The sequence below is a fragment of the Uloborus diversus genome, chromosome 8 (assembly GCF_026930045.1).
Source record: "Uloborus diversus isolate 005 chromosome 8, Udiv.v.3.1, whole genome shotgun sequence".
Lineage (NCBI taxonomy): Eukaryota > Metazoa > Arthropoda > Arachnida > Araneae > Uloboridae > Uloborus > Uloborus diversus.
In genome coordinates, this window is record NC_072738.1 from 68,294,405 (window position 1) to 68,321,808 (window position 27,404).

Below are 27,404 nucleotides of genomic sequence, written 5' to 3' on the forward strand. Positions count from 1 at the left end.
CGAAAAACGAATACCCCGCAAAATTTCTTCACTTTTTCTATTCCGGTGTTAAACTGAAGTCAAAAAATGCCCGTACAAAAGAGCTGCAATGATCTACTGATGTAACGTAAAACCAAACGTACTCTCAGATGGCATTGCTGCAGTCATTTCTGCTTCAAATCCGTTTATGCGTAGAACTTACATAAAAACCTTCTTTTCACGCATGCGTCCCGGAAGTTGAATTCATTCATCGGTGTTGAAAATTTCCTTCAACTCCAAATATGCTGCTTACTTCAGGGTGGCGACAGATCAGGGAAATCAGGGAGATCAGGGAAAAGTCAGGGAACTTTATTAATCAGGGAAAAATCAGGGAAATATCAGGGAATTTTGAAAAAAATAACAAAAAATCAGGGAAAATTGATTTTATGAAGAAAAAAATTTTTTTTAATTAAGTACTCCAATTCCCTACGCATTTTCCGCCAGTTATCTGTTCAAAAAATAAAGTAAAATTACTGAGGTGCGATTATACACTGCCGCATATTTGTGCATCTTTTTTCCTCAAAGTCAAAGTATTGAATCATGCTTATTAACCACAGGATGAACTTCCTAAGATTGCTTCTGTGTCTGTTAGGTTGTTTATTTTACCTTAGCTAGAAATTTCCTTTTACGCTTTCAATGCTACGTAAAATATACAACCATACAGGCAAAGAGGAAGCCTTCATTAATGTCTTAGCTCCGTTGCCTTTATTCCATTGTCTCGAAGTAATTAAGTTCTGTAATCACGATTTCAAGAAGAAATCTTTGGTTTTTGAATTAATACTATAAAAACTTAAAAGTTATTACTTCTTTGGGTTTTGAATTTAATTGCTAAAATTGAACTTTCAGTTTAAAAAAACTTTTTTTTGCCGTTATACTATTTGTTGTCACCGCAGATTATAAAGGTTTTCTTTTCTTCAGACTTAAGTATTTTTTAAATTTTATAACCAAGTTGTATTCTTTTGTATATTTTGATATTAACTAATTGCTTTTTTTCCCTTGCATTCAAAGTTGTTTGTTACAAAAGCAATCTAAGATTTTTTTTTTCGTTACATACTGAAATCATTTGAAATAGAGTTAACTTGTGAACTTAAGTAAATATCTTTATTTTTTTTATTGTTAAAATGCTGTATTCATTCATTAAAACCTATGTTCTTGATTAGAGAAAAACTCCCTACGAATGGATGTCAAATGGTTTCATCTGTTTTGCATAAATCTGTCAATTAGTTATATAAGAACAACTACATTACTTCTATTCTTTCACTATTACTTGTTATTCTTGCAACAATTATTATACTGTTTGAAAACTTAGTTCAAAATAATTTCAATTACTTTTTAGTTCTATCATAAATACACATATGTTTTTTAAGAGTAATTTTAATAGTTTCTTAAAATTCTTATGCTAAGTGGTTTCTGGAAGTAAAGTATTTTTTTTTTTTTTAATTTTTCCTATAATCTTTCCATGTATAAAAATTTAATATACTGTGTTGTAGGTTTTTCTTTCCTTCAAAAAAAAATTGTCTTTTTTTTAACCATTTTATTAAAAAAGTAGCATCTTTTTAAAATATATCTTTAGTTCAACAACTTTACACAACTTAAAATGTTTAAAATACTGCATTTAATACAAACATACAATGAATTTCAATAGAGCAAAGAAAGAAAACCATTATCATTGGTAACGTAAATCAGGGAAATTTGGTGAACTTAATCAGGGAAATCAGGGAAAAGTCAGGGAACTTTTTTTCACAGTTCCTGTCGCCACCCTGTTACTTGTCTGGCAACGAGAAATTAGGAAGTTTCAGGTTCGTTCAGAGTTCTGGACTGCCAGTGATAATGAGAGGAATTGAGTTGCACTCCCTCGAGTGTGATAAATATGCGACAAAAGTAATCTGATTAGGATTTTTTTCGTTTATCATTTCTTAAAAATAAAAACACTTCTGTTCAATATTTTTCTTAAACCTTTTATTCAGTGCAATATCAATGGTTTATGCTTAATTTGAACTATGAATCGTGTTGATAACTCAATTGGTTAATTTTTAATTATTGCATTAAGATGCTTTCTTAACCACACACATTCGCTTTTCTGGGCCCATGAAAGGCCATGTCAGCGTTGTTAGCAACTAGGGGCGTGGTCCTTTGGAAGGGCACCGCTCTGAATCGTAGCAGTATAAGTTCTGAAAACTTTGTAGAGGTAGGGGATCTGGAGACCAAACTGACATTTACCTTCGGCAGCCTTGTTAATTTTCCCTTTTACTATGATTCAAAATTTAATATTAAATAACTGTTAGAAGAATGCAGATAATATCTTGAAATTTCAAACACTCGCTCTTCACACAAAGCTATGAAAGATTATTATTTTTGAGTCAGTATTTCATGAAGGTATAGTGGTATATCGCTCAGCCCTATTACATAGTCTATGTTTATATATTAATGGTGCAACATCGATGTCAATATTTTCAAAATATCAATATTTTTGTTAAAACAGATGTTTTTACCATCAATGTTTTTGGGGTTGATGTGTTCCTCAACAACAGTGTTTTGTGCCAATGTTTCTTGGTTATGGATGTTTTGTGCCAATGTTTCTTTGTTGTCGATGTTTTATAATACAAGGGGGGTGTGGGCGTGGAGAGGTAATTTAAAAAAACAAAACAATGATTATGTTTATACTGTAGAGGACTTACTATTTTTGCATATTCAGTCGAATTTGCATGTAATTTTACTTTATCCTGAAAAGTTTAGCCACCGAGCGAGTGGCAACAGCAAAAACATTTATTTATAAGCGAGTCGCTTATTTGCTAGATTCTGTCTCCTACTTGCATGCCTGCTAGTTGCAGGATGTACGACGTCTATGTTTTTTAAATTGTAAATAAAAGAGTTTTATTTTATACTCAAGTATTTTTCATATGTTCGCGGCCCAAACGACCTCGCGACAGTGGGTGACCTATTATAGGACTGAATGCGGACAACCAACGTGAGTGATTTTACATTTTGTTTGTCTTGGTTACTAGTAGTAAAATGACTGAATCCAAAGTAGAGACTAGCGTTGATAGGATTGGTATGAAAATGCCGATTTTTTTTCGCCTTTAAATGTCAAACTGTATTTTGCTCAACTAGAAGCAAATTTTTCGATAGCAAATATAACGACTGAGCAAACGAAATATAGCCATTTAATTGCTTCTATTGATTCTGAATATTTAACTTATGTTTCGGAAATAGTTTATTCGCCGCCAGCGGAAAATCCGTATACTAAGTTAAAAGAAAAATTAATTGAACAGTTCGAGCATTCTGAAAATAAGAAAATTAAAACCTTGTTACAGGACTTAACTCTAGGGGATAAAAAACCTTCACAGCTTTTGCATGATATGCGGGAATTAAGTAACCATAAACTAGATGATAGTTTTTTGAAAAATTTATGGTTAAGTCACCTTCCTTCAAATATGCAGGCTATCCTCGCAATTAGTGCTGAAAGTTTATCGCAGTTAGCTCTTATGGCTGATAAAATTTCTGAGGTAGTGACTCTTCCGTCAGTATCTGTGGTGAATTCTCCCTCCTCGCAAGCTGAAAATTCTAGAATTTCCTCGTTTGGAAAACCTAATTGAGGGTTTAACTGAGCAGGTTCAGAAATACAGAAACTGTTCGCAGATCCCGGAGTAAAATTCGGAGGTTTTCTAAATCTCGGTCAAGAAGTAAAAGTTTTTATCGTAACTCGGATAATTCTCAAAATTGTTGCTGGTACCATAAGACTTTTTCGGATAATGCAACAAAGTGTAGACCCCCATGTAGTTATAACCAGAAAAAAAAACGAGTAAAGCTGTCAGTTGATGCGGCGGTCAACCGTACAGAAATATTTAAATCGCCGACTTTTCATTAATGATGTAAATACAGGTTCAAGTTTTCTGGTTGATACAGGTAGTGATGTCAGCTGCGTGCCTCGATTTCATTTTAAAAGTCATAAAGTAAGCAATCTTGTTCTTTCCGCTGCGAATAATACAAATATTAAGACTTACGGCACAAAATTGCTAGCGGTAGATTTTGGGTTACGAAGGAAATTCACATGGCATTTTATAGTTGCAGACGTCAGTAAACCAATAATTGGTGCTGATTTTTTGGAAAAACTATGGCCTAATTGTTGACATTAAACGAAAATCTCTTATTGACCCACTTACATCGCTAACTGCAAATGGTCGTACTTTAAAATCTTCGATACCGGCAATAAAAAGTATTTCTGGAAGTTCTAAATTTCATAAATTGTTGTGTGAATTTAAAATTATTACTCAGCCCGCTGCAGGGTTGCAAAGTGAAATAAAGCATAATACATTTCATTATATTCAAACAACTGGTCCCCCGGTGCAAGCGCGAGCACGGCCGTTTACATCCAGCTCAACTTAAAATTGCGAAAAAGGAATTTGAGTATATGATAGAGCGTGGCATTTGCAGACCTTCTCGTAGCAATTGGTCCAGCCCTCTACATATGGTTCCAAAAAAGTCCGGGGGACTGGCGTCCGACTGGGGGATTACAGGTTGTTAAATAAAATAACGCGTCAGGATAGATACCCTGTTCCATATTTAAAAGATTTTGCACAGCAACTTCATGGTGCAAAAATATTTTCTAAACTTGATTTGTTAAAAGCGTACCACCATATCCCGGTAAATCCGGAAGACATATGCAAAACTGCTATTATAACTCCGTTCGGATTATTCGAATTTCCGTACATGAATTTTCGGATTATCGGGGGGCCAGTCAGACATTCATGCGATTTATGCACGAAGTGGTGCGTGGCCTTAATTTCTGCTTTGTATATTTGGATGATGTTTTGGTGGCTAGTGCAGATCAAAAAGAACATGAAAAACACCTCAGAATTCTTTTTCAACGTTTCAAAGATTACGGGATAAAAATTAATGTTGCAAAATGCGTATTTGGGGTATCACAGGTAGATTTTCTTGGGCATTCAATAAATGAATCTGGCTTCAAACCTTTACCGGATCGCGTCAAAGCAATTTCAGAATTTAAATTGCCAAAAACAGTAAAGATTTTGCGAGCTTTTCTTGGAATGTTGAATTTTTCTCATAGTTTCTTGCCAAAAATTGCAGGCATACAAATTCCTTTTAAATGAATATTTAAAAGGGAAAAATAAGAAAGCTAAAACTGAAATTAGTTTATCAGAAGAAGCGATTGCAGCTTTTAACAAATGTAAGGAGTTGTTGACTAGTGCTACGCTTTTACATTACCCGTCAATAGATGCAAAATTAGCATTAGTAACAGATTGTAGTGATTTTGCAATGGGTGCGGCTCTGCCAAAGGTAACTCCCCAAGGTCTCAAACCATTAGGTTTCTTTTTGCGTAAAATAACTTCAACGCAACAAAAGTATTCAACCTATGATCGAGAACTATTAGCGGTATATAGCGCAATAATACATTTCAGATACATGTTAGAAGCACGCCCATTTGTGATCTATACAGATCACAAACCTCTCACTTTCGCGTTTAGTCAGAAAAGCGATGCAAAAGCTTCCCCCCCGGCGTTTACGCCAACTTGATTTCATTTCACAATTTTCTACAGACATTCGTTTCATCGTGGGAAAAGAAAATATCGTGGCAGATACGCTTTCACGCATCGAAGAAATTTCTATCCCCTCTACTGTTGATATGGAATCGTTAGCGAACGCACAGTTGGAAGATCCTGAGCTTTTAAAAAAATTAAATGACGCAAGTGAAAGCCGATCGCTGCAAATTAAAAAATTTCCGGTTCCGAATTCGGATAACTTTTTGATTTGTGATATTTCAACTTCAAACATTCGACCTATTGTTCCTGATTCTTTTCGTAAAAAAAGTATTTGATTCGTATCATAATTTGTCCCACCCTGGTATACGCGCTACGACAAAATTAATAGCTGCAAAATATGTTTGGCTAGGTATGAAAGCAGACATCAAATTATATTGTCAGGCTTGTTTAGAATGTCAGCGAACTAAGGTTCACCGGCATACTAAATCCACATATGGTAACTTCCCGCTTCCTGACGGAAGATTTAAACATATTCATGTCGATTTGATAGGGCCTTTATCAATTTGTCGGGGTTATACTTATTGCGTGACAATTGTTGATCGCTTTACGCGTTGGCCGGAGGTTACTCCGATAGCTGATATATCCGCAGAAACGGTAGTTAAAGCTATATATTTTTCTTGGATTGCTCGTTTTGGTGTTCCTTCAGTCATTTCTAGTGACCAGGGCAGACAATTTGAATCCTCGCTCTTTAAATCGTTTGCAAATTTGTTCGGAATTAAACTAAGTAGAACGCCAGCTTACAATCCGAAATGCAATGGCATGGTTGAAAGGCTGCACCGTCCTTTAAAACAAGCCATCAGTTGTGTTTCAAGTACGGCATGGGTAGATGCCCTACCCTCAGTGCTTCTCGGATTGAGAACAGTCTACAGGGAAGATTTAGCGTCTTCAGTCGCCGAGCTCGTCTACGGTGAGACACTTCGTTTGCCTGGAGATTTCGTCATGGAATCGAAACTGCCGATTCTGAGTCCGACTTTTCTGCAGAATCTGCAAGGGATAATTGGATCGCTTCGTTCGACCCCAGCGTCACGACATGGTATTCCTAGCGTTTTCATCCCCAAGGATTTGAACTCGTGTACCCACGTCTTTTTGCGACATGACACGGTGCGACGACCTCTACAACCGCAGTATGACGGACCTTTCCCAGTGGTGAAACGGATGGTCAAGGACTTTGTAATATCCGTGAAAGGTTTGGATAAGACTGTTTCTATCGACAGGTTAAAGCCGGCATATTTACTTAACCAGGATTTGTGCCCGGATATTTCAACTCCGACTCCTGTTCCAGTGACGACGCGTTCTGGACGACAAGTTCGCTTTCCGGATAGATTCGTCTCTCCCTAACTGTTCGAGACTCAGAGGGGAGTATTGTAGAGGACTTATTATTTTTACATATTCAGTCGAATTTGCATGTAATTTTACTTTATCCTGAAAAGTTTAGCCACCGAGCGAGTGGCAACAGCAAAAACATTTATTTATAAGCGAGTCGCTTATTTGCTAGATTCTGTCTCCTACTTGCATGCCTGCTAGTTGCAGGATGTACGACGTCTATGTTTTTAAGTTGTAAATAAAAGAGTTTTATTTTATACTCAAGTATTTTTCATATGTTCGCGGCCAAACGACCTCGCGACAATACAAATACAGGTAATGATAGTTGTTTGAGAAGTACACTTGCATTGGAGAAAGATTAACAATCCTTTTTTATCAGCACATTGTCACTGTGTATTGTAGTTCTACCCTATTTCTAGTTTTTATGCTATAATTTGTTGGTTCAAATAGGTAAATTATAATTTTGCATTAAATGTGTACTATACTGTTAGTAGCAGTACATGTTTCAAATTGTTATAAATTTTTTTAAATCAACAAAGTTTTGCATTTCAAATGTACTTCGTGCAATTCAAGTCAACAGCACATCTTATACATGAAATACACCGCCAGCTCAGTCAATTCCAGCCGAGGACTGCAGTTTCGTGCATGGAATTGACTGAACTGGCGGTGTATTTCATGTATTTCTGCCTTAGCCCTGGCTATAGGGCGGTAACTTACTGAAAACACATCTTATATCTTTAAACAAACAATTCTTGTGGGTATGTATATATATATATATATATATATATATATATATATATATATATATATATACATATATATATATATATAGATATACATATAGATATATATATATATACATATAGATATATATATATATACATATAGATATATATATATATATATATATATATATATATATACATATATATATATATATACATATATATATATATATATATATATATATATATATATATATATATATATTTCGTATCTTGGAAACTGCTCTAACGATTTGGATGAAATTTTGGATTTAATTGTAGTTTGGCATTCTAAGTTCATCTACATCAACGTTTTTCTGTAAAAACGCGATTTTTTACAAAAAAGAGTTTTTTTAATATAAAGTCTAATTGAGTTCAGCCTTGAAAAAAATTGTGAATTGACACATAAGGCAGACGATTTGCAACCATAACAATGAAAATTTGTCCCTTCTCGCTTTAAAATGTAGCATTTTCTGGCGTAAAGTGACCAACTACACTAAAAGTACTTATTCCAAGTGAAAATCTCGATTGGGATAAAATCGTGAATCACAACGTAGTATGGAAGGAAGTATTTAAAACCGATTTCACCATAGTAAAATTGGCTCCAAGTTCAAAATCTTTTAATTAATGACAGGAAAATTGTATAGTGGAAACAAAAACGTAACAGATAGTTTAAAGCAAAATGTTGATTTAATTGCATTCAGAATCTTTGTTTGGTACTTTAGTGTTATGAGATGGTTGTGGCGTATTTTCAATCCTAGCAATTTTTTCATATTTATTATCGCAATGTTTGGTCTTAGTTTTGGCAATCCGTGCGTTAAATATGTATACGAAACCAGCTCAGAGCTTCCCTATGTGGATGACTGTGGGGGGAGAAGAGGTCTATATTCAGTAGTAGACTTCATATAGCTGAAATGATTATAATGCTGATGAAGTGATTACATGTATCTCTCTTGTTTTTCGGAAGTATATCCAACGACTGGCGAGAACCTTAATATTTCATTAATGTGATGTTTTTCAAGTATATTTGAAAAAGTATCGAACCTTAAGAAAACACGAGTTGACCAAAAAAAAAAAAAAACTTTTAAAGTCGAGCGAGGCTCTGTCGTCCAAGTACTAAAGCTTTTTTCCCTTCTACTTTTTTATTTTTTTCCCTTGTGACCTAGTCTTATAATATTTCTCGCAACCTAAACTAAAAAAGTTTTAGCTTTCAAAAAAAAAGTACTAATTTTGCTTTTTTATTTCTGTATTTAAAAAATTTATTTCATTCTTATAACTAATGTTGGGATAATTAAAATCTGGCTACTAGATGCATAGGCGTCGGAAGCGGGGGAGCTGGGGGAGCTTGAGCTCCCTCTATAATATTTCAGACCGGCTCAGCTCCCCCGGAAAAATTCTAACCGTATAGCTTTTTGCAGTACATTGTCTATCTCAAACCTGATTTCAAAAATGGGATCTACCTTTTTTAGGAATTTCCACATAATAATCAACAAAGAAAGGGGAGAGACGGAGTGGTCAGTACGGTCAGTACATTTGTGTTTCCCTCTTTTCAAACCTCTCGATTCCCGGAAGAAAAAGAAAAGTATTAAAGACAAGTTATCTACATAGGGGTGTTTTCCGCCCTCTCCACTTTGAGCTCGTCTTTCGCAAGTGTATTACACATTACACTGTAGCTCAGTTTAATGTTCTTAGTTTTGCATGCAATTTGTATCTCACACTTCCACTAAAAAGAGATAATCGTGAGCCAGTTTTGTATTTAAATATGAAGGTGCTCCAGACACGTATCAAAAAGAAGGTTTCTAAGGTAAACAACATCTGACCTTCCGGACGCTATCTAAAGAATCTCCGCCGAATCCTTTTAAATTCGTTGATAAAAACAAACTTGCAAAATATGAAACGAAAGTTAAATTAAAATACTGAGTGGTCATATAATATTTTTGTTTATTGCAATTATCAAAAAAAGAAAAGAAAAGAAAGAAAGAAAAAAAAAACAATGCAGAGGAAGAAAAGAAAAAAAGTCCAATTTACAAACAAAATTATTTAGCATTTTTATCCATCGTTTCTTTCTCTTTTTTATTTTTTTCATTTCTTCATAAAAAGTTCAGCCCCGATCAAAGAAAATTCTTTAGCGAGTTCTCAAAAGTTTAGCAATGTAGTTATAGAACAAAAAATAGTTCTAAACTAATTTTCGAGGGATTATGATCGTATGTTTCGGGTGTTAAATTCCACGTTTCGATCAAAAGACACGATCAGATTGCGAAAATATCATTATTCGATGGTCTATCGAAACCAAGAGTGATCTTCTCTCAGGGGACATAGACTAAAAGCCTGATATACATATTCTTCTAACAAAATTAAATTAATTTTAAAATTCTATAAAAGTTATATTTATTATTTTTGATTGAAAATATTGTCAGAAGAAACAACCTAAATCAGTAACATACCCAGAAATTACTTTTGCGGATACATATCATTGCTGTGATAATTAAAAAAAAAAAAAAAATTCCAGAACTCTCCCACGGTAGAAACTAAAAAAAAAAACTTTTTATCCATTATTTTGTTATATTTAAACCGTGAGGGATTGATTTTTTCATGATGTTAAAAATTTGCAAAGATAAATATAATTTAAAGAATTCTAAGGTACTGCAACACAGAAACAAAAATTCTCACTAATCAAAATCGGTAGTGAAATCTCCATTAGAATATTTATTAAAAAAAAAAAAAAACTTTAATAATTGTAAACACTGTTACGATGCTAAAAACTGCGAGTTTATTGAAAACAATTTTTTTGAACATTTAGACTTTATAAAGTTACATTTCTTCTTCTTTTTTTGTTTTCTCAAAATTAAGGGGTTTTCTTTTTCTTTTTTTTTTTTTTTTTGTCACAGATATGTTTTCATGCTAAAAAAATGCATGTGGAAGAGAGCACTTGAGCACCCCTCAAAATGTTTGAGGTTCTGGGAAACTTTTCATATCCATTTTCACGATTAAAAATGTTCCTTTTCACATATTATTGTTAGAAAAAAGCACCAACAATATTTCATAGTTTCTCTGAAGTACTTTTACTAACATTTATCTGAACTATACAACGAACGTTTTCTTTAAACACATTTCAGTTGCACTGTTTCTCTTCTCCTCTGTTTCTAGTTCTCATAAAAGAAAGTGTTCTAAATGCTACGCTGCAGAAGCCCTCCCCTACCTCCTAAATTATTAAAAAGCGTTGCAATGTTCGTTTTTAGAGAGCGATTTCCTGAAAATTCGCGGAAGAGAACCCATGACTGAACACCTTGCCCTCCACAATATGGTAGATTATATAATATTCCGTTCAATTTCAAAACATTGCTATGCCTCTAACATTAACAAATAAGATCTATCTCGAATAATTTTCGGACAGCGACAACCGAAACTCCTCTCTGATATCAAAAAAGAAGGATGAAAATTCAGTTTTTAAAACTACAATTTCTAAAACTTTAAGGGGAAGGAATCTTTTCCAATAACCTCATTGAGGAACGTTCTCTAAGACTTCAATTTCTAAAAAAATCCAGAGAGCCTTAGAACCTCCCCCTTTCCCTGACATCATTGAAGACTGTCTTCAATTGCTTTTTTGGAACTTCAATTTTGAAATATTGGGAAAGAGATGTAAATCGATCGAAGACAATCCTTGAGTCATATCATTTTCCCTAACGTCATAAATATGGTCTGAATTTGCGATTTAAAGACATAAATTCCGAAAAATTTCCAGGGAGGGCATTCGAACATTTTCTCTCCTTAACATTACCAAAGACCGTCTAAACTACGTTTTCAGAACTAAGATTTCGGAAATTTTCCGGGGCTGAAGCCCCAGGACCCCCCTATTGATATGTGCTCATCTTCGAGAACTGACTGACTTCCTTCCAAAAAAACCAGAAGTTTTATCACCTCATTCTCTCCATATACTATTGAGGCGGTGAGAAGCAAGAGGATGTAAGTAGCAAAATTAAAATTTGGAGATAACCAGTACGAATAGTAGAGGAACCTTTCCTCTGTCTTGGGGTGAGAGATAATACTAGTAGCGCTGGTTGGTGCTGCTGTACAGCATGATTTAGAAAAAATATCAATGAAGGCTTACCTGAGACGTTATCTTTAAACGCGTTTTACTCAAATTTTGAAGATATCCACTTACATCCCTTTGTTTCTCACTGCCTCAATTTATATATTAGATATGATTGACAACATTACTGGGAAAGGGAGAGGAAGACGAAAGGATCGACAATCATTTCAAGTAAGAAATTTTTTTTCAAGTGCTCCCCCCCCCCCTTCCCCGCAAAAAAAAAAAAAAAAAAAAAATCTGGTGGCGCTACTGCTTCTGTCCCTTGCATCCGTATCATGAGCCCCAGCTCCCCCTACGTTTATATACTTCCTACGCCTCTGACTAGATGCAGTATTTTGATAGAATATTCATTATATGTACATACTGTTCCATATTGCAGAACCAGTCTTGAACCTATTGCTCCTCCCAAAGTGCCTTCCACATTGCCACTCCACGAGCACAGGTATCAGGCTTCCAGAAATTTTCCTCTTTTCAAAGACATTCCAGATGTGGCACTTCCTGCTGAAGTACAACACATGGCAAAAAAAGCGGTTTCTAGCAGTCCATCTTCTGAGTAAGACAATTAATTTTTTTTTTTTTTTCTGATTCTCAAGGTATTTTTAGTATGTCTTGGACAAACAAGGGGATAACTAAAGTCTTTAGTTGGGGCAAACCTAACCTGGTAGCAATTTGAATGCTATGCAGATCCTAATCACAGCATTACAATGCTGCCAGATTGAGTTTGCTTCAACTATAGTGATGAGAATTTAGAGCATCAAAAGGCTTTAGATCTCTTGATCCTGTAAATTTTTACTGACAATGTTGCATTAATCCGAAACCTGAAATCTATACCAGATAGGAAAAGCTATTAAAATTATCAATGTGTTTAAAATGTGCATAGAACAAAAACATAAAGCATATTTGTCAGAAAATGTTTTCTTTTCAGTCAAATAAACTGGCTAATGACTCCAGATGCTACCAAAAGTCCAGAAGGATACGAAGACCAGAGCCAGAGCCCCATTTCATTGAGTCCTCCTGAAATTCCACCAAAAGGAAAAGTCTTTGATGTTATGGTTTCTCTGGCAGCACATCCACACAATTTCATTGTGAGTAAACTTTTTGTATTTATTTTTCATTGACCATGATCAGAGTTCCTCTTAGATATTTTTAAAAAGGAAGGTTTACCATGACCCCTTCCTCCTCTGTTTAGAAAAAAAAAAACAAAACTCTTTTGCTGGTATTACAAGAACTCTTTAAAAAAAAAGGAAAAAAAAAAAGAAAAGAAAGCTCCTCAAGTGAACTAAAGGAAAGGAACTAGAAGAAAAACTGATTGTACATGTTGTGGAACTGCCAGTTATCGTCATTACATAAAAAGAAGGGGGGGGGGGGGACAAAAATTGGCTTATAAATCTTGACTTTCCTTTCAATGTTATTGTCTTTGTCTTTTATAACATACTAGAAAATTTTTCATCTCATGAGTTTAGTTTGAAAAAGAAAGGGGAGAAATATTAATTGCAAAGGTTTAGTTTTGAAGCTTTAGGCTACTTTTGAACAATCTAAAGAACAAAAAAGCTAAAAAAAATTTCCTAGCAAAAACAAACATAATACCAACAGCAAGTTAGAGGTAATGTTTGAAAAGAAAGGAGGAAGTAAATAAAACAAAGAAATGGACAAATTTCATTTGTAATTTTGAAAGTTTTCAAAATTTGGATTCTACATTTGTATATTTTGCATACCCTCCCTCTGTTACGGAATTTTAGTAGTTGCTACAAAAATTGTTCAAATTCAAAATAAATAAATGTTTAAAATGATTTGAAAATACTGACTCTAAACGGATTTAAAATTTTGTGACATCCATTTTTGTAAAAATTGTTTTAAAGATGTTGATTGTGTTTATGTTGTATCATTGTGGTACTGTGGGTTAAACAAGATTCGTACGCTCCGGGAAAATCTGGAATTGTCAGGGAAAATGATCTAGTTAAAAATATCAGGGAAAGAGTCATAGAAATTTTTCAATTTTGCCCCCAAAGCATTTTTTCTCTCAATTTTTTCCCCAGAAATTTTGTACTCTGAGATCTAATCTTCGTTTTTGTCAATGTTTCCTGAAAAAAATTGAAATATTGAAGTAAAATGACACTGGTAATAAAAAAGTGGCAATGCAAAAAAAATCTCCTGTAGTCACCATTTTTGCTCCTCTATAGCTCCCAACAAAAAAATTCCTCAGGTTAACAGGAATTATGCGCCAATTCAACAGGGGAGAAGACAATTTATTGCTTCAGAAGCACAAGTTTTAGGGTGGGAGACCTAAAACTTTGGAAACATAGGGATCACCCTATGATCGGCGGATATTGATTTTTTTTTATTATTCATAATATGATTTGCCGATCGTTCAATGCAACAAGTTAATCATATTTATACTGAAAATAGCTTTGTATTTTGCTCAATATGTTTTGTGTTATTTACAAAAAGAAAATAAAAATAAGTATTGTAAACTAAAAGCGGATGCTAAAAGATTGCTGCCTTATTACAGCAAAACTCTAATATTACGCATGACATGTGTCATCGAAGAAACGCTAAAATAAGTTGGAAGTACTTTGTTTTCAACAAGTAGTAAACAAATGAAAACAATTTTGAACTAAATATAAAGAAAAAAAAACTTAAATTTTGAGAGAAAAAGAAAAAAATTCCAATGTTTTTTTTTTTGCATTGCTACTTTAGACAACTTCAATTATTTTGAAAATATTGTAATTTAAACTTAATTTTGAATGAAACGAATAACCTGGAATTTTCTAGAAAACAACCTGGAAAAGTCAGGTAATATCAGTGTACGAAACCTGCTAAATGAAAAATTATCAAATGAGCTTTGTGCTACAATATGATTAAAGTGAAAAACCAATGTAAACTCAGCACTCATTCGGATGAAAATACAACATATATCAAAGCTACAATGGAGCCCTCTTCATCAGTGCAAAAAGCTCACCAACACAACCAGAAAGTTGCGAGAGAACTAACAACAGCCACGTGGACACCAGTATTTGTACCAAAGAGGACCAGCCAAAAAGAATTCAGAACACAGGACGAAAATCAACCAATCAGCAAACAATAGGTCAACTTTGGGCGCAGATCAAGTGAGAGAGAGAATAATTACTCTGCACCCGGGATTGACATGTTGTTTGCTGATTTATTTATTGTCATCTTGTGTCCTGAATTCCTACTGGCTGGCCCTCTTTGGTATAAATAACGGTGTCCATGTTGTTGTTTTTGTTGTTAGTTCTCTTGCAACTTTCTGGTTGTGTTGGTGAGCTTTTTGCACTGATGAAGAGGCTCCATTGTATCCTTGGAATAGCTATATGCTGTATTTTCTTTAGAATTGTGCTTTATTTACGTTGGTTTTTCACTTTAATCAGTACTGTAAGTTCAAAGGATGACTGGGTGGCAAAAGTTGCAAGGTATGTATTTTATGAACTGTAAATGTAATTCAGATATATTATAAGACAAATGTCAAGTGCCTGAAATAGTTTTTGTAAAGTAACTCCGGAATTAGTTTCAGATGAAAGTTAATTGTAATGCATCGCAAATGATTTTCTGCTGTTTTCAATCTTTGGTGCTGTTGCTATGAATCTCTTACATGACAGCGAAGCTCTTGAAGTCAAAATAATGATCACAGTTGATCAAGGAAGGGAATACTATAAATGATTTATACCATTTGTTTGCAAAATTTCAAAAGTTAAGACCAAAAGCCTGTGAAATATTATTTTTTTTATGATGATTTTATTCTATATTTTATTCTTAAATTTCAAAATAATTCTTTCATAAATTTTTCCTTTCAGTTGTATATCTGGCATTTAAAGCGTTAGTAAATGCAACTTATTTTAGATATCAAATTTCTCTTCTTTATTCTTTGTACCTGATTGGCTGTTCATTTACTTGGAAATGTTATGTATCTCCCAATAAAATTTAAGAAATTAAATAACAATTTTGTTATTAGTTATAATAGCAATTTTGTTAAGAGTATCCTTATTGAGTTTAATATATATATATATATATATATATATATATATATATATATATATATATATATATATATATATATATATGTAGTTTTCAATTAATTCCTCCACATAATGAGTGTCATGGCAAAAATTATTTTGCTTTATTCTTCACCTACAACATTTTTATAATAATATTTTTAGTATACTTTTTCTTCTTGCAGATTCAACCTTTAAGTACGTGGAATAATTTGACAGATTTAGGAAGGAAGATGGAGGAGTTTTATAGCAATGAAGTAAGTTTACTAATGTACAACTTTTAAAGTCAGAATATTTTGTGGAAAAAAAAAGTTTTAATGAAAAATCACTGTTTTCAGGAAGAATATTGTGAAATTCCTCTGAGTCTACTCAAAGAAAACAATTATTATGCTGCTTTGCATGCGGATGGATGTTGGTATAGAGTTTGTCTGCAAAATATTATTCCTGGGAATCCTATTATGGTAAAATGATGAATTTTTATTTTGATTATAATCAGTTCATATCTATATATCTAAAGCAGACAGTGTTTGTTTCTTTGTACCGATGGCCAAAAGCCCCCATAGCACCTACAGCTCTGGAACTTAGCACGAAATTCAACGTACCCCTGGCGTCTGCACCTCGAAGCCAAAGTTCTAAACTTCTATGTGAATTTTAGCCCTTTTTTGTGTTTATTTCCTCACAGACCCCCAACCAATCGCACCATGAAAATGTTTTTTGTACCATTGTGTAGGGAATTTAAATTCAAATATGGTGACGGAAAATTTTTTGAAGATTGTCCAATTTTTCAATTTTTCATGGCTTTCTAAAAAAAATCCTTTATTTTGCATTTTTTTCCCGGGTTTAACTTTTGTCTTAACCCATCTCGCAAAAAGTATGAGACATTTCTTTTCTGAAAATTTAGTATGTAGTAGTCAAAACATTTCGCCTTCTTTAGAATTTTTTTTTCAAAAATATGCAATAGCTTTTTTTTTTACAATTACTTAAATTCAAAGTGACACATTTTATGTTCTACCGTCATTCTGATTAATTAGTTGAGAAAGCTTTCTTCCTTCTGTGTGTCATGTTAGGGAGAAAATGTGACATCATGCCTGGATTTCGATTGGACGTTTTGCTGTATCTATTTTTGTGAGTTTTTTTTTTTTTTTGCAAACGCTACTTTTTGCACACTACAGTGAACAAGGAGAGAGCTTTTTTTTGAGCTATTTTATTAATAGAATCAAAAATTGATAAAGAATAAAAAAATGAAATAATTTTGAAAACTGGAGATCTAGAAAATATAATAGAAGACCATTAAAATGCACACCTTGGGACCAGAGCTTTTGCGTTATTCAGGTTTTGGCGTTATATAGGTTATTTCACAAATTTTTAAACTAATATTCAAAATATATCTATATATTAGCACTTCAGAATGAGTTTTATCTGTAGTGAATATTGAAGCACTAATTATACAACGAGTCATTCACAAGCAAATATGTTTTTTTATTACAAGAAAGTGAAATATCCTGCACTTCTGCTAGCTTCATGGTTTGCATAACAGCTGCATTTTCGCGAACCATCTGGTATTTTCATTTTACTGTGAATGCTAATTTTCATTTAAAAGCTTTGAATTAAGATAAAAAGATGAAAAACTGATTCAAAACTTAATTTACCTAACAATTTTTATGTTTGCAAGGCAAAACAGAAGGATTTTTTAAACTTAAAAACTTATTGTTGACTTCTCAAAAGTTGTGCATTTTATAGAGAATTGCGTTACGCAGGTTGGCGTTATGAAGATATTCTACACTGTATTTTATTCAAATTAATATTTATATAGACGATATAGATCGTTTAATACTGCGACAAAATTTATTTAAGCAGCCACCGAAGACAGCAATCTTGGCGTAAAAAGGCGAGCCAGCTGGTCGCTGCAGGTAAGTAGTGTAGATCTATAAATCAGTTAGTAGAGTAGGTTTTTAAATGAATAAGTAGTGAAGATGTTCAGCAGTAAGGAGTGTCGATCTAAAAATCAGGTTTCAACTTGGCAGGTTTCTGTGACCTTAAAAAGTTTGGTGTCATTGGAATTGCCATTTTTTATTTATTTTTATTTTTTTAAAGTGTGAAAGGCTCTGATAAGCTGCTCGTGAATTATGGGGAGTTTACTGTATTTGAAGAAACATGTTTTGGATTCAATACTAACGATAAGGAAATGTTGGAATTAGAAGTTTGTTTCAGTAGAAACCAAATAAGCAAACCTGTACAGTAAATCTAACATACAAAAAATGACAAAAATGTAAAAAAAATTAAAAAGTCTCAGGTATCGCCCTTGCCCACAGCAGATCTATAATCTGGAGGTCATCCTTATTTGGAAAATAATATTTTTTCTTTTACAGTTGGATCCCACCACAACGCGATCCGACTTACGCGAAATGGCTATAACGCGAATTTTTCCTAAGTAATGAATTTTTTTTATTGCTGATGCCAATTGCTCGCCTGCAACATGAAATTTTTTAGAAAGGAGCGGCGGAGCGTTAGAATGGGCTTCGTTGACACTAAATATTGGTTTTGTGAATGGCATTTCATCCCTTTAGCTTCACTGAAAGCAGAAGTTCACTCACTGTATTATTAGACTAACCTAAACAACGCTTTCCTTTAGTTTATACAAATAACCGTTCCGATTCTTATTTTTTTTATCATTCTACATATGAACGTTGATAAAATAGAATGGCTCCCAAACGCACTTTTTCATCTAAAGTTGACGAAATCGGAAAGAAAATGAGAAAGTTTCTCACCGTTAAAGAAAAGGCCAAGATTCTTGATATGCTAGAACAGTTAAAAAGTGGATGGAAGGTAGCACGACAATTATGTATGAGTGAATCTTCGATACGTGCAATTAAAATTCAAGAAAAGGAGATCCGTAAAAGTTCAGAACTTAGTTTTAATACTGAAGCTAGCAGAGTAGTGTCTGAGCAAAATACAAACATCATGAAAATAGAAGCTGCTTTTTCATTGTGGCTTAAAGAGACCAGAAAAAGGGGTGGTTCCCACTCTGCATAAGCCATCATCTTCATCACTTTAAAAATTATAATTAAGTTTACAATATCTACTGTTCAGTGCTATTATAATGCAGTAATGTACTTAATGTAAGAACGGTACTGTTTTAATTAATGTCTCCCATTGATCATTGATTTTTGTGCTTAATAGCAGTAATTTATGTTAAATTGTTACGCTTTTTCCAAAATGCAGTAAAAAATTATTTCTTTATAAAAGATATGATATGTATATAGTTAAGAAATGGCTTTAAACAATTTAAGGGTTGTTAATACGTGTCTGAAATAATTGGTATGCTTATAAAAAATTTCTAAACACACGTTCAACAACGCGAAGTTTCGACATACGCGAGGGGTCTTGGAACGCATCCTTTGCGTAAGTAGGGATTCGACTGTATTGTATTTCTTCTTTCCTTCTGATTTCAGGTAGTGGGGGATCGGCTACCCCACAAATATTGGGGAGGAGGGAGAGTGCTCGAGCCCCTGCAATGTAGTATCAATCACAAAACCATTCAATTTTTTCTACCTTGTTATAATTAATGAAAGGTTTGGAATCTGATAGAGCAGTTGTTTTGATTCCATCAAGGGTCATAACCCTCCTTAAGCGACCAAGGATCGGTTAAAACTGTGTTTTAGGGTTAGGGCTTAGTTTTGAGAAATACTTGAATTTTAGTCCAGGGTTCGTACGCTCCTTCAAAACTCCTCCAATACTCCTTCATTTATAAAAAATTTTTGAAGGGCCCTTCGAACTCCATCATTTTGGTTTTAACTCCTTCAAAGCTCCTTTTTTAGAGTTCAAGACTACATAATCTTCCTCTATAACAGAAACTTAAAATACTTAGATTAACAACTAAACTTCGTCACTAAGGCGATTTTAATGTAGTAATTTCGTGCATTTATTTTTTTCGATTTACAAATTGATCATAGTTAATTCATAAATGTTGAAGGAGAAATTTTTATTAGAAGACTAAGACATTTCATGAGTGAAGTAAACCATGCTTAAATGGTGTTTGGCTATTTTTTCAAGTTTTATGATTATTGTTTTTTCCTCCACCACTCTCTCAGCAGCAAAAGTCAAATTGTCTAATTATTATTTAAATATTTAAAACTACATAAGTAAATGTACTTACTACATTAAGTGATTGCGTCAAAAAAAAAACAAGCAATTGTTTAGTTAATTGCAGTTATGATATTGTAAAAAGGGTCATCCACAAGTGATGTCATGCTTTGAGGAGAAGACGGACTCATGAAATTGTGACAAGGGGAAGAGAGAGGGTGACAAAAAGTGATATCACACAATTATTGTAACAATATGTTTGTAAAAAATATGACGTGACAAAAGAAGAAGTTTGGGGTGAAGTGTGACACTTTGTGATAAAGGGTGCAGATGGTCAAATATATTGAAAAAAAAGGTGTGACATCATTTAATGACACTCCATTAGTACTCCTTCGAAATCTCATTTTACTCCTTCAAAACTCCTTCATTTTATTTCTGAAACTGAGTACGAACTCTGTAGTCTGAAAGCCCCTATTTGTGCCCAAATGTTACACTTAGTGCGGCCATAGTTTAATGATGAGCACCTCCAAACTTAGAAGTGGAACCTACCGTTTGCTAGTTTGCAAGATGTAGGGATTTAAAAGTATAGAATGAAATGAGTTAACAGTTATTGGATACGGCAGAGCAAGTGTCTGTCAGACGAGCAATTCTGTCACATTTTATGAATAAACTGAATTATTTAACACTGATTACAGGGTTCGTACGGGTCATGGAAATCCTGGAAAGTCATGGAAAAAATTTTAGCAAATTTCAGACCTGGAAAAGTCATGGAAAATTGAAATTTTCAGTCAAAGTCATGGAAATTTATTTAGAGTCATGGAAAAATGTCCTGGGCAAAGATAAATTAGCAGTTGCTTAAAGAGCATTAGACATTTTGAGTGACTCAACAGTGTTGCACATAAAAACTATTAAAACTGGAAAATTGAACGATCCCGATAAATCTGAATTTTGAAATCTCATTGCATCCATTCTGTAGCTGCCACACTTTTTTTTTTTTTTTTGCAATGCGATTTTATTGCTTGGACATCACCCATTTTGAAGTAATATTATTTTCAACATTTTTTATATTTTATATATTCTGTAGTAGCGAACTTGCACGTGTTTGATTTTTGACACACGGACTCAAAAAACGCAATCCAATTGCATCTGAGTTCGTTTCCATAACTTGTATAAAATTTATTTTTAAATTTATCTTAATTTGTCGAAGGTTTAAAAAAATAAAGGCATGAGTCAGATGATAGAATGCATAAATAGTGGAATTCTAATACCCTAAAACAGTAGTGCCCAACATATGGCTCTCAAAACTGATTCATGCGACCCACTGCTATGTTCCGTGTCAAGAATCAAACACTATATTCCAGAATTTATGAACCTATTAATTTTTTTGCTTTTGAAATGTGCAAATAAGTAAACAAGTAGATTTGAATCAGGAGATATATTCACTGCTGAATCTGTTTTTTAAATAAATATCTGGTTTAGAAACATGAATTTAGTAAAGAATGTTTCTTTACTTTGAAGAGCCCAAGTACTGTCAAGTTATTCAGATGATTAAATGTACTGTTGACACTAAAAGCCTTTTAAACCGAATTTATTGAAATTTAGTAATAGCTCATTCAACTTTTGTCCCATTCATTATCATTTTTCCTGTTTATATATATAAAAAAAAATACATATAAAAAACTATACATTTAAGCATCATTATATTTGATTCACTGTATTTTTACTTTACTTAAATTTATATGAAGAAGACATATACAAAGTTTAGTTTTTTAAGTGTACACTGATTGTTTTTCAATTATTAAATGCTTGGATGAGATAGTGGCATTAACGTGGATTTTTTGCTAATGCTCATTTTCAAAAAATGGCAGGTTTGATATTAAATAGTACTATTCTCTTCATGTAACAAGGTCATGAACATTTTTATGAAGTCATGAAAAAGTCTTGGAAAAGTCGAGGAATTTTTTCATCCGAATAGAGTATGAACCCTGTGATTAGTGCCCTTTTAACACGTTTTGGAACACCGGGGAAGATTGACCGATTTTAAGTTTTAAAAACTTTGTAAGCTATTATACTTATTATGCAACTCTTCCTCCCCTCCCAAGCCAAAAAAAAAAAAAAAATTAATTTTATCAATTTTCGCAAAAATGCCCTCTTTAACTACATTTCAAGCATTGTTACACTGGAAGATATTAATGGATTTCAAAACAATTCACCAACTACAATATCTGAAACAGTGTTTAAAAAGACCTCCAAGTGATCAGTGCTGGAAGTTGGAGTACAATTGCATGTATCAAGGCAAGATGGTATAAACTTATTGAGACGACCTGGGCCGGTCCAGGAATGTAGTACAGAAGAAGAATTTACCTAAAACCTAACTTTCCCGCCCCACAAAAAAGAAAATCTAAAATTTTTTTCAATTTTAATTTTCACAAATTTATAGATCAACTATATTTGAGGTTTTTGGTTCACTGGACAATATGAATAGATTTTTATGGAAAACAAATATGTAAACTAATATACATAAAACACAACTTTCTCGCCCCTCACCAAAAATAAATTTAAAAAAAAAGGAAAAAAATCCTATACTTTTCACTGCACCCTACTGCACTTGGGACTATCACTTGGCCTTTTTCAAAATCTATAATGATTTATGTTTCTCATTGATCATATCTCATATCTTAATCTGGGAACATAAGATAAATCAACTGCTTTGCATACAAATGGTTAAAAGTCTACCATCAAAACTATTTTAACTTCACAAATTTGTTTCATTGGCATAATAGCATTTATTTTTTACTTTCAAATTGAAGTTCGGTTTGTTCTTCTATTTTTAATAGTTTCTTAAGTTTTTACCTTAATATTTTCTTTCTTCTAAGGCTGTAGTCTATTATGTGGACTATGGAGAGATCAGCCCTGTGAGCATATCCAATCTCCAGCATTTATACTCCAAGTTTAAGCAATTGCCCTGCCAAGCAATTAAAGCTTCATTGTATGGTAGGTATTTCCTTTAATTTTTCACAACTCAAAGTATTTATCTTTTCAGTATGTGTTACTTGTAATCACAGTAGCTTCGGTCATGGGTGCAAGACCTTCCGTCTTGGACAAAATTTCCGAGACGGAGGTCGGGATGGAAAGAAATTCAATGACTTTTTTCCAGTTTTTACTTAAAAAAGAAAGATTGAGTGTTTGAAAAATATGCTTTAATTACTGGACCATTCCATAACCACGAATGTACATCGACATTCTCTCGGTTTTCCGCCGTGGGCTGGTTTGGTTGCAACGTGCTTTTGGAGGAGTGCCTTTTCGACTCGCGCCGTTTGATTTTTTTAGGTATAGCTGTGTTATTTCCAACTCACTGCATTGCAGACCGAAGAGTTGCTCGCTATTCTCAGTGATTTTTCGAAGTAATAGACTCTAATTGGAAATTTAGCCTTTTTTCATGCTATTTTCTTTTATTATTATTTGCGGGTGTTTTTTGGTTTAACTTATACGCAAACTTTATACGCATAAATAAAAATTATGTACGATCTTAAAATGTCGTAAGAGTTGAATCTGAATCACCGATTGAAAGTGATTGCTGATAAGATGAAATGTTTTCGCCACAGCAATGGGCGTCCATATACCAGGTAAAACGGAAACTATCAGGGACTTTGAAAATTTTAATGAAAATGGAAAGTTTAGAAATAATCAGGAGAAAATTTCAAGCTGGTTGGAAACACCGATGGGCCTGCATTTTTGACAAAGACTTGAGGAATCACTAAATTCCAATGTCATTGAATTAACACTCGCTAGAATGGAAATATGGGGGAGGGTGGAGGGGGGAGAGAAAGAAAGGAAAGGAGAAAAATAACGGCAGCACGAGTTTGCGAAAAAACTCTGCTTTTGCAAAGATGGTAAATCCACAAATTAACCCACGATACTGACATCTTAAAACATTTATATCTTGGATAATCTAAGATGGGGGAGGAGCTACTCAAGGGCTCCAGTATAAAATATCGAAAAACTGAATTGAAAGCCATTTTTGAAGCTAGGAATGGTTTGATATTTCTCCTCTGCAAACTCTTAAAAATTTAAAAGTCAAAAAGTTTTAGGCTGTCTGTAATGATGTAAAAGTGGGGAAGGGAAGGTTTTAAAAAAAATCGTGGAGTTTTAAAAACACTAATTTAGGTAATCTTTGGTGAATCTATGAGAGATGGTTTCGGTGTTCTAACATGAAAATATTTTGTAGCTGATGTATTTAAAACTATTTGAGGCTATACTTAAGTGACTTAAGTGAAAGGGCATTGGGACCCTCTCCCGAAAAGTGTTTGTAATTGAAGTCTTAAAACTTTTAGGCTGTCTTTGGCAATGTTAAGGAGGGGGCTCTCTTTAGGCGAAATTCCGAAACTGGAGTCTTAAAAGCGCAACTTTAGACTGTCTTGGGGTTCGGAGTTCCCCTTCCCCAAAAAATATTCAAAGCTGAAGTATTCAGAACTCACCTTTAGGTAATCTTTGAAAAACTTAAGAAGAGGGAATTCAAAGACTTTCTCTCAATAAGTTTTAGAATTTAAATTCTTAAATCTTCGGTGATGAAAAGGGGAACTGCAAATTTAAGTCAAATTTAGTGAACTGAGGGAAAGGAATTCGGAAGGGGGGGGGGGAGTTTCTCTCTCCCCGAAAATGTCTCCGTTCTAAAGTATTGAAATGCTGTTTTGGCTATTTTTGAGTGAGGTATGAGTTAGGGAATTCAAAGGTCTTTCTCGGAACATTTTCAAAATTGAAGTCTTTAAACTTTGGGTTGTCTTGGGCGATGTGTGAGGGGAGTTGCTCTCTCAGTAGAAAAATAAATCTTAAATAAAAACTTACACTGCGTTTAGTAAACACAATGGGGGATGGGGGTATTCCACATCCCACCCCGAAATATTTCTGTTTATGAAATTTCAAGAGCTTTGTTTTGGGCTATCTTTGGATGACTTAAGGGGGAAAGGCATAGGAGTAGGAAGATTCTTTCAATAAGTTTCCAAAATTAAAGTATTAAAATTTTTAGGCGGTCACAAGTCATGTTTATAGATAATGGAGGTACTATTCCTACAAAAAAAATTTAGGAACTGAAGCCTTAAAAATGGAAATTTAGGACATTTGTGGTGAACTCAGAGGAAGGGGTTCTGAAGTTCTCTTCCGAAAATTTTTTGATGCTGAAGTATTTAAAGCGCCACTTTAAGCTATATTTGAGGGCCTTAAGAGGGATGTGATTCGTGGACCCTGCATGGGGTTAGGATTCAGTTCCCCTATTTCTTTTTTTAATTAATAAATATTGTACAGGGTGGCGACAGATCAGGGAGATCAGGGAAACATCAGGGAACTTTATTAATCAGGGAAAAGTCAGGGAAATAGCAGGGAATTTTGAAAAAATAACAAAAAATCAGGGAAAATTGATTTTATCAAGAAAAATTTTTTTTTTTTTTGCTTTACAAAATTAAGTTCTCTAATTCCCTATGCATTTTCGGCCAATTATCTGTTCAAAAAAAAAATGTAAAATTAATGAGGTGCAATTATACACTGCCGCATATTTGCGCATCTTTTATCCTCAACGTCAAAATATTGAATCTTACTTATTAACCACAGGATGAACTTCCTAAGATTGCTTCTGTGTCTGTTAGGTTGTTTATTTTACCTAGCTTGAAATTTCATTTCACGCTTTCAATGCTACGTAAAATAAACAACCCTACAGGCAAAGAGGAAGCCTTCATTAATGCCTTAGCTCCTTTGCCTTTATTCCATTGTCTCGAAGTAATTAGCATACTGTATAATCGCAATTTCAAGAAGAAATCTTTGGTTTTTGAATTAATACTACAAAAGCTTAAAAGTTATTGCTTCGTGTTTTTAATTTAATTGCTAAAATTGAACTTTCAATCAAAAAAACTTTTTTTTTTTCGCCGTTATACTATTTGCAGTCACCACAGATCATAAAGGTTTTCTTTTCTTCAGTCTTAAATGATAATACTTTTATTTTATAACCAAGTTGTATTCTTCTTTTATATATTTTGAAATTATCTAATTGCTTTTTTTCTGTTTTTTTTCTTTCATTTCAAAATTGTTTGTTACAAAAGCAATCTAAGATTTTTTTCGTTACATACTGAAATCATTTGAAATAGAGTTAACTTGAGTACTTAAGTAAATATCTTTATTTTTTTATTGTTCAAATGCTGTATTCATTCATTAAAACCTATGTTCTTGATTAGAGAAAAGCTCCCTGTGAATGGATGTCGAATGGTTTCATCTTTTTTGCATAAATATGTCAGTTAGTTATATAAGAATAACTACATTACTTCTATTCTTCTTAAAATTCTTATGTAAGTGGTTTCTGGAAGTAAAGTTTTTTTTTTATTTTAATTTTCTATATTCTTTCCATATAGAGAAATTTAATATTCTATTTTGTAGGTTTTTTCCCCCCAAAAAATTCGACTTGATATGTTTTTTTTTAACAATTTTGTTTAAAAAGTAGCATCTTTTAAAAATATATCTTTAATTCAACAACTTAAAACGTTTAAAATACTGCATTTTATACAAACATACAATGGATTTCAAGTAGAGCAAAGAAAGAAAACCATTATCATTGGTAACATAAATCAGGGAAATTTGGTGAACTTAATCAGGGAAATCAGGGAAAAGTCAGGGAACTTTTTTTCACAGTTCCTGTCGCCACCCTGTTGTAATGGGTACCTTGTTTAAAAAATATAGCTACTTCACTGAAGCGATTTTTTATTGCTAATTTCACCACCTGCTATCTTATGAAAGTATCCTTTTTCAAATGAAGACTGTGTGGGAGAATGGTGCCAGTTCATTATTATTAGTCGACTATACCCTTCCCCCACCTTTCCTTCTTTTCTGGTTTGTTGGCGCTACCTTGGGTAGACTTTCCGATCAGAACTGATTTATATTGCAAAAGTGAAAATCTCATGTCCTAAGCAATTTTATTGCTACAATAAAAATGTTTAGGATCGGCAAAAACTAATGGTGAGGATCTGCGAACGCTTTTACCCCTAACCTTATCCAACATCGTCTAAAATTGCGTTTTTGGAACTTCAATTTCAAAATATTGCCGAATGAGGTTTCTTGAACTCCATCCCTTCAATAGCGCATTCAAAATGCGTATAAACGTTATGAAAGTTGAAGCTTTAAAAACGAAATTGTACTCCAATTTCGGGGAGAGCCCAGAGCGCCCCCCCCCCTCTCCTTCTCTAATATTTTTGAAGGTCGTCCAGTATTGTGATTTTGGGACTATCAGTTTGAAATAATTGATGTAAGAGTCGCTGAACCCCTCCTTTCCCTGAACTTTACCAAAATGGCCTACCATAGCATTTTTTGGACTTCAATTTGAAAAAAATTTCTGGGGGAGAGCCCCCAAACCACACTCTCCTTATTGCGGGATTTTAGGTCTTTTGGAATTTAATGTCAAGATGCTTAAATATTACAATTTAAAGGCTTAAAATTTAAATCAAACAGATTTCAAAACTGGCATTGTTGAAATTACAACATTTATACACATAAAATTTTCCTTAAGCCCACATGCGGGCGG

General features: G+C 33.5%; 1 protein-coding gene across 1 annotated transcript in view; it reads left to right on the forward strand.

Annotated features, from left to right (window-relative positions):
- Positions 1–27,404, forward strand: part of LOC129228410 (tudor domain-containing protein 7-like) — an 88,185-nt gene that overhangs the window by 54,587 nt on the left and 6,194 nt on the right. The window contains exons 16-20 of the mRNA XM_054863090.1: positions 12,136–12,309; positions 12,682–12,841; positions 15,949–16,020; positions 16,102–16,224; positions 22,723–22,840. Coding sequence (XP_054719065.1) covers positions 12,136–12,309; positions 12,682–12,841; positions 15,949–16,020; positions 16,102–16,224; positions 22,723–22,840 — 647 coding nt within the window. The remainder of the gene's footprint in view (positions 1–12,135; positions 12,310–12,681; positions 12,842–15,948; positions 16,021–16,101; positions 16,225–22,722; positions 22,841–27,404) is intronic.